Here is an 8,614-nt window from a genome sequence, read left to right on the forward strand (position 1 = left end):
TTGAGTGTTAAAGAATAAGAGCGGGGTCGAGGTGACTAAAGCGTTTGTGTCTATACTCGGAGATGGAAGCATACCGCAGAAACTGCAAACGGACCAGGGAAAGGAATTTCTTAACAAACCTTTTCAAGATGTGATGAAAAAGCACATTAATCATTTCGCAACGGCTACTGATTTGAAAGCCAGTATCATGGAATGATTTAATAGAACGCTAAAAAGTAGAATGTGGCGATTTTTAACGGCTACAAATTCCCAACGTTACATAGACGTTTTACAAGATATTTTGCAGGGCTACAACACCAGTTATCACCTAAGTATTAGGATGAGACTGGTGGACGTCAACAAAGAAATTGAGGCACTGGTGTTTCAAAATCTGTACGGAGATATAAAAAAAGAATGAAAAAGCAGTATTTAAATATAAAGTCGGAGACGTTGTTCAAATTTCTAAAGTGAGAGGTCCATTTGCCAAAGGATATGAACAGAACTACACAGAAGAATTTTTCACTATTGCCTCATGTATCCCGCGCCAGCCTTCTGTTTACAGACTGTCTGATTATGACGGAGAGGTCATCGACAGAGTTTTTTATGAAAAAGAGTTACAAAAAATAATAGTGAGCAAAAACAAAGCGTTTAAAGTGGAAAAGATTTTAGGGGAGAAAAACTGGAAAGATCTACGCTTGTCTTAGTGAAATGGTTAGGATGGCCATCGAAATTTAAAGCATTAAAGAATAACAGCATTTTATGTATCGAGCAGTGTGTTCCAAATTCTATTACTCAATATCAGCAAGACTTACAGTGATTCAGTGAACAAACCTCAGAGTGTCACCTTTCAAAAGAAAGATACCAAAACCATGCATATACTCCAAATTGTTCAAGAACAGTATGCAATTTATTTTGGGTATGCCTTTTTTCAGGTGTTTTAGGCAAATTTGACAGGAATGTTAAGGGGATATAAACAATAGCCTAACATTTTCTCAACTCATCTTAAAATAATACACCAGAATACAGAAAAAAATGTGAGTGTAGTGAGGTTAAAATTGTTTTATTTCACAAGATTTTCCTGTTAATATTTAAACCAGTGTTTCTAAAAAATACATTAAAAAGCCCCCCCTCCCCCCCTTCTGATTGAACACAAGAGGTTTGTAGCTGCTGTAGAATGATTTTTATTGTGAAAAATGCTGCAAATACCATTAAAATAATATAAAAACAATGTTATATATATATATATAATGCCTCCAGTTATTCAAGAAGAGTTTGATGGTTACTCCTGCACGCTCTCCTTCTGTTGAAGACTTCCGCATCTGTTCTCATAAACCAGAACAGCCACAGTAGCCACGCCCACCACAGCAGAGAGAGCCAATCGGATCACAGCTTCACTAAAGCCACAACAGTGGATACGGTCTTCTGAGACAAGAATTGAGCAATGTTAAACTAGAAATATAGTTTAGTTTATAGAAAAAAATATAGTGCTGCTGATATACCTGCACATGTGTGACAGAGTTGAGTGATGTTGAGGTGTTGAGTCTGGTTTCTGATGGGATTGTTCAGCACACAGCTGTAGGTGTTTCTATCCTGATATTCCACCTCCAGAGGAAGAGAGACACTGACGCTCAGATCAGACACACTGATGCTGGACAACGAATGGTTTCCTCTGTACCAGGAGAGAGTCACATGACTCACATTCACAGCTGATGAACACACCAATGAACATGATGATGATGATGAAGATGAAGAACAGTCTCTGCTGATGACAGGAACAGGCAGACGAGCTGGAAAACATTGGAGAATAAAATAATCAAGTCCATAAGAGTGCTGTGATTTCATAGATATTAAAGGGTTAGTTCACCCAAAAATGAAAATTCTGTCATTTATTACTCACCTTCATGTCGTTCCACACCCGTAAGACCTTCGTTAATCTTCAGAGCACAAATTAAGATATTTTTGATGAAATCTGATGGCTCCGTGAGGCCTTCATAGCCAGCAATGACATTTCCTCTCTCAAGATCCAAAAATATACTAAAAACATATTTAAATCGGTTCATGTGAGTACAGTGGTTCAATATTAATATTATAAAGCCACGAGAATATTTTTGGTGCGTCAAAAAAAAACAAAATAACGACTTATTTAGTGATGGCCACTGTACTCACATGAACTGATTTAAATATGTTTTTAGTACATTAATGGATCTTGAGAGAGGAAATGTCATTGCTGGCTATGCAGGCCTCACTGAGCCATCAGATTTCATCAAAAATATCTTAATTTGTGTTCTGAAGATGAATGAAGGTCTTACGGGTGTGGAACGGCATGAGGGTGAGTAATAAATGACATTATTTTCATTTTTGGGTGAACTAACCCTTTAAACTTGATTTTAAGAATTAAAGAAACAATTGAAGAGTTCAAATGAACTAAGTGTTGTGCATTAGTCTCCACATATAGCCTAAATCCGTTTTGTCAGAAAAAACGGTTTTGTCCATGGTCAGGCATCGCAAGTTCATGTTTTACTGCAGAAGCCTTGTTGTTTGTGTACAGAAACCGATAAGTCCGTTTTAGCGAATCAGCGCACAGTATTCAGGTCAGGTGACAAGGCTTCTAGGGCACTTCAGAAAGACGCGCTAGCTGAGGGAAGTTTTGTCAAAGCTGACTAAAGAGCCATTGTACCGAATGGCTGAATAAAAATACAAACATTTTTTTTTTTTCATTTAAAAGAAGACAGAAGCCTCAAGTATATAATTTTTTTAATCATTTAATTTATTTAACAATTGTGTAAATGATGGATCAATCAAAACTGATAAAAACAGTGGTTTAACTTTATTTTATTTAGAAAAATAAATAAATTTAGTAACAGGAATTAGCACATTGTAACAGGAATGAACGCTGGTAACAGGAATGAGTGTCCATGTGTGCAAGAAATAGAGAGTGTACAAGGCTGTGTGTGCATGTGTGTGAGTGAGATTTCTGTGTTGAAGGGATGTGCTGTGTGCTAGTAGTACATTACAGTAAAGGAGGTGGAAAGAGAAAGAAAGAAAGCAAGGAAAAGAGAGAGGGGGAGAGGGAGGGAAGGAAAGACAAAAAAGGGAGGAAAAAGATAGGGTTGCTGGTGTGTTTCACTCCATCCCTTGCAGCATGCCATGGGTGTGTGTTTCTTGCACCTGCATAGTATGATTTCTCTCCATCTTCTACAAAAGATAAGAAAGAAAAAGACAAAAAGATGAAGTCACGTCGTGGTGGATTGGCTCCCTGCTAATATGGTATTCACACTGTAAAAATAATCCTAAAAATCTGCAATTTAAATAACTTCAACTATAAAACTCATGATACAGGTGAATAGTATTATATCAGCTAATATTCACATCATTAAATTACAAAACAGAGGACTCTACTCACTCCTGTTATTTTTCATATGAGTAACAGGACTGAAAGTAACAAGATTGAGTTTTTAAGCAAAAATGATCAAATACGTGACATATGTCCACATGGAGTATATGCTAATAGCATGAGGACACTGAGCAAATACTAGTGACTTACCTGAAGTTAATATTTTTAAAATAAACAAATAACATAAAAGAAATAATGTAGGTAACAGGACAATACATTGAGATTGACCTTCTCAGTCAAAGTTACAATTTCATCAAATATACAGAAATTAAAATGAGAGAACCTACTTTTGGTCTTCTCATGGCCTGCATAAGATCCAGATGATGCAACTTCCTGTTGAAAATGTGTCTAGTGGAATGTTCCAAGTTTTTTAGAGGGAGAAATGTGTGAGGGTAACAGGACTGAGTGAAAACCTGGGGACACGACTAAAATGTGTATTTTATATAACATATTATGGATTTCTTATGAAATGTATTTTTGTTTAGCATAGATGGTATATGGAGTAATGCAACAATGCAAAAATAATACGATTTCTGAAAGATTTTAATGGTTATATTTCATGATAAAGTTTAGGTTTATATAGCGGGGACATGTAACACATGCTATTTTTTTAGTATTCTCAGTAGTTTTTAATAATGTTTTAAATTATATATTTTAAATTTGCAGTTATATTAATGTTCAGGACACTTTGCTTAATAATAAAATATATTTTAAAGTTAATTTTCATGCATATTTATACATAAAATGTCCTGGGGACAGAAATGGCACCCATTCAGTGGAATGGCACTTTTGTAAATGAACTCTTCAATTATATAAAAATATTGATAATTACAATACTTATATTAAGGCATGAAATGGGAAAAAAAATGAATCTGTTCAATTATAGAATTTTCTATCACTTTATAATATTCACAATAATATAACAGTGATTCATGCAAAGACACATCAAACAGAAGTAACTTCTCCTCACCATAGACCGTGAGATTGAACATGTTGATCGTCTCTCTTCTGCTGCTGGAGATTTTATAAAGTCCAGAGTCTGTGCTTCTGCTGTTGATGATGGTCAGAGATCCAGTCTGAAGATCCAGCTTCAGTCTGTCTATGAATCTCCCTTCAGCACTATTATTAAATAACCTGATCTTATTGTTCTGTCTGTTGATTTGAGCTATGAGAATGTTATTATCTCCAAATTTCCACAGTATCAGATCATTTCTCTGTAGTTCAGTAGGATCAGGGTTCAGAGTGACTGATTCTCCTTCAGTCACTTCCATCTTCAGTTCAACACCAAACACACCTGATCAACAAACATTTCAAATGTGTTTAAAAGTTTCACCATTGAGAAATATCTCTTCATTCTGCACAAAAGTGTTTGGGTATATTAGTCTGATACATCTTGAAAATATTATAAATGACATAAATAATAAAGAGCAGAATGATGTGCAGATGAACTTATGATAATACAAACACAACTGAAGCCATAAAACACTTACCAGCTCGACTCCAGGAGCACAAAAAGATAAGAATAAAAGTCTTGAGCATTTTTCCAGCAGTTCACTGAAGAGTTTGGCAACAGAACTATAATAATATAATGAGGTCCTGCTCTCTTGAAACCATCAGTTGTGCTGCCAGTCTGAAGTGAAGTGGTTTAGTGAAACTAAAGTGTGAATAAACTCCTCCAGTAACCCCTCCCACACTGACAGAGCCATTTTAGCGATTGTTTGTGTTGAAGAACAGCTGATACTGACTGTTCTGCCAACATTTGAATATTTAGGGCCCGAGCCCCGATGGTGTGAAGACCCTATTGTAATTGCTCAGTCAATTATTCTTCTTTTCCCAAATAAATCGCATTTTTGAAAACTTTGCACATACATCAGAAGTGGTGAAAATTTAGGTCTGATATGGGTTTCAGAATTAGGTGTGGCAAAATGGCTCGATAGATGTTAAATTGCGAAGATCTAGGGCATACAATGCCTGATCTGCCCCAAACTTAACATGTTTGATAAGAGTCCTGACCTGAACACATTTACATGGCAATATTCAGTTACAGTCAAAGCGCCACCTGCGGGTAACAGGAAATGACATGTTTTACACTGTGATTAACTCCTCATAGAAATTTAACCAGATCAATGTCATATTTGGTCTGTCTAATCTTAAAGCCTTAGCGATGTTAACTTGCAAAGATCTTGAGTTTTCGCTGAAGGGTGTGTCTGTGGCGGCCTGACAAAATCTGATGTTTCTCCATGAAAAAGGAAGTTGTTGTAACTCAGACATACAATGTCCGATCTGCCCCAAACTTCACATGTGTGATAAGAGTCCTGATTTAAAGACATCTATATGCCAATATTCGGTTAGTTATAGCACCACCTGGTGGCAACATGAAATTCACTCCCTGAAACACATTTCAATATGCCATGAAGAGCCAAGACACTTTCTTTAAAAATCTACAGACTTTATTGATTATTATAACACAAACACACACACATTCATACACGCAGAAAGAAAGGAAATGAGAAAGGGTTTTAAGAGAGAATTAAATGATGAGCAGGACTTCTAGCAAAATATGCACTTTAAAAGACCTGACCTGAACGAACCATGAATCATTAATTTAAATGCACCAGTTCAGTTTTAGAATCTGGAGGTACTTGCTTGTCGACTTTAAATGGGAAAACTCCTCGTTGGCATCCTCAGCATGGAGAGAAGGGTTTTTTCGAGTCAATGATTTGTCTTTTCAGGTCCGGATGGTGGTCAGGTAAACACAAATCCTGTTTGAGCATGCTGGCAAAATGAACGTTAGTCTCTGTCGTGGCTGGAGTTAAAGTTTAGGCGGAAAAAGCTGTTGGTTAAGCTTTGCAGAACACAAGACTCTCAACGGAAAAGAAAGTTAAGTAAAAGAAACGAAAAGTGAGTGAAAGTTTGACTTGAATGAGCTGCTTGTCTGTCTTTTGTTAGCTTAGTCTTGTCTTCATTTTGTTCTTCTTGTTACTCCATTGCAGGGCTGGACGATTAATCGAAAAGTAACTGAAACCGAAATTCAGAATATCTAATCGATGTAATTCAGCGTAAATCAACACTGTCCTGTGATTTATCACTAAAGTAGCTTAGAAACTCAACTTTTTATGCATATATTTTTCTACTTTTGAAGGAACTATTTACAACCCACAGCTTCACAATTAAAGGAACACTCCACTTTTTTTGAAAATAGGCTCATTTTCCAACTCCCCTAGAGTTAAACAGTTGAGTTTTACCGTTTTCGAATCCATTCAGCCGATCTCCGGGTCTGGCGGTACCACTTTTAGCATAGCTTAGCATAGTTCATTGAATCTGATTAGACCGTTAGCATCGCGCTTAAAAGTGACCAAAGAGTTTAGATATTTTTCCTATTTAAAACTTGACTCTTCTGTAGTTAAATCGTGCACTAAGACCGACGGAAAATAAAAAGTTGTGATTTTCTAGGCTGATATGGCTAGGAACTATACTCTCATTCTGGCGTAATAATCAAGGAGCTTTGCTGCCGTTCCATGGCTGCAGCAGAGCAATGATATTACGCACTGCATGTGACCCCCTGCTTGCACAGGGAACGTGCCTTGTAACCATGGAGATGTTTGTGAGAGACGCTGCGTAATATCATTGCACTGCTGCAGCCATGGAACGGCAGCAAAGTTCCTTGATTATTACGCCGGAATGAGAGTATAGTTCCTAGCCATATCAGCCTAGAAAATCACAACTTTTTATTTTCCGTCGGTCTTAGTGCACGATTTAACTACAGAAGAGTCAAGTTTTAAATAGGAAAAATATCTAAACTCTTTGGTCACTTTTAAGCGCGATGCTAACGGTCTAATCAGATTCAATGAACTATGCTAAGCTATGCTAAAAGTGGTACCGCCAGAAACGGAGATCGGCTGAATGGATTCGAAAACGGTAAAACTCAACTGTTTAACTCTAGGGGAGTTGGAAAATGAGCCTATTTTAAAAAAAAAGTGGAGTGTTCCTTTAATAGAGAGACTGTATGACTAATTCATACACGTAATCACTCGTACTGGTACTGTACTCATTTATCTTTATCTGATTTACAATGAGCAGAAATCTGTAAGAAATGTTACAAACCATAGATCAAATAACTGCTGATAGTGAGCTGTGATGTCAGATCGCTCTTTCAATAGGAAAAAATATCCCACCTTTTAATAGTCAATCATATTTACAGTAATAACCTGGGGGAACTATTCAATCCAGGATGAGCTAACGGTGCAGGATGATATTGTGTTCAAAGGTTGTGATACCAGGTGTATTCAGAAGCGAGTTCACTCTGCACATCTTGGTATTGAAGGATGCTTGAGGAGAGCAAGGGAATGCCTCTACTGGCCTGGAATGAATGCACAGATAAAGAGATACATTGAGAAGTGTGATATGTGTAGATCACTGGAAACAAAACAACAGCCCAATGTGCAACTTTGCCCACACAAACTGCCTGAAAGACCGTGGTCCAAGGTGGGCACAGATCTGTTTGTATTCAACAATCGTGAGTGACTATCTCTTCACTGTGGATTATTTCTCAAATTTCTGGGAGGTGGATTACTTGCCAGACACAAAATCTTCCACGGTGATTAAGAAGCTGAAAGCCCATTTTGCCAGGCAAGGCATACCTGACGTTGTGTTCTCAGATAATGGGCCACAATACATGTCAACCGAATTCAGCATAAAACATCATCACCCACTCACCCTCAGAGTAATGGGAAGGCGGAGTCTGCTGTCAAGATGGCAAAACATCTAATGCAGAAAGCCAAAATGTCAGGACAAGATCCATACCTGGCGATATAAGATCACAGAAACACTTCCTCGCAGGGTCTGAATGCAAGCCCTGCTCAAAGACTATTGTAAAAAAGGCCACACACAGGTTATATTCATGTGCCATGTGCCTTAGTTCCCCTTGCAATACACTAGAGTTGACTCACACGCAGCATCCATTCAGCGAGCCAATCAGTGCTCCGTATAGGATGTGCAGGTCAGCAGTCCCGCCCACTGAACTGAGTCATACCGATTGGGAAAGCGGACGGATGCTAGCTGTACTGTAGCAATGTATATCTTTGCTAAAGGTGTGTGCATGTCTATCAAGTGAGTAACAGTCTGTTCATATATTGTTTTCTACATTGTTTGTGAACATTTAACCACCCAAATGTTTATAAGTTAATGTATGTGAGTGACAAAGATGAACTAGCGTGTAAAGATGTTAGTTTGTATATTTAC

At 37.5% G+C, this 8,614-nt stretch overlaps 1 protein-coding gene across 1 annotated transcript; it reads right to left on the reverse strand.

Annotated features, from left to right (window-relative positions):
• Window positions 1-1,258: 1,258 nt before the first annotated feature.
• On the reverse strand, window positions 1,259-4,995 carry LOC137002669 (SLAM family member 5-like). Its single transcript, XM_067362477.1, has 4 exons — window positions 4,864-4,995; window positions 4,344-4,667; window positions 1,479-1,766; window positions 1,259-1,398 (listed from the first exon to the last, which is right to left on the reverse strand). Exons 1-4 carry the CDS (start codon window positions 4,910-4,912, stop codon window positions 1,259-1,261), a joined length of 801 nt encoding a protein of 266 aa, XP_067218578.1. The 5' UTR covers window positions 4,913-4,995.
• Between the last annotated feature and the right edge of the window lie 3,619 nt (window positions 4,996-8,614).

Source organism: Chanodichthys erythropterus, chromosome 3 (genome assembly GCF_024489055.1).
Source record: "Chanodichthys erythropterus isolate Z2021 chromosome 3, ASM2448905v1, whole genome shotgun sequence".
Taxonomy (NCBI): Eukaryota; Metazoa; Chordata; class Actinopteri; order Cypriniformes; family Xenocyprididae; genus Chanodichthys; species Chanodichthys erythropterus.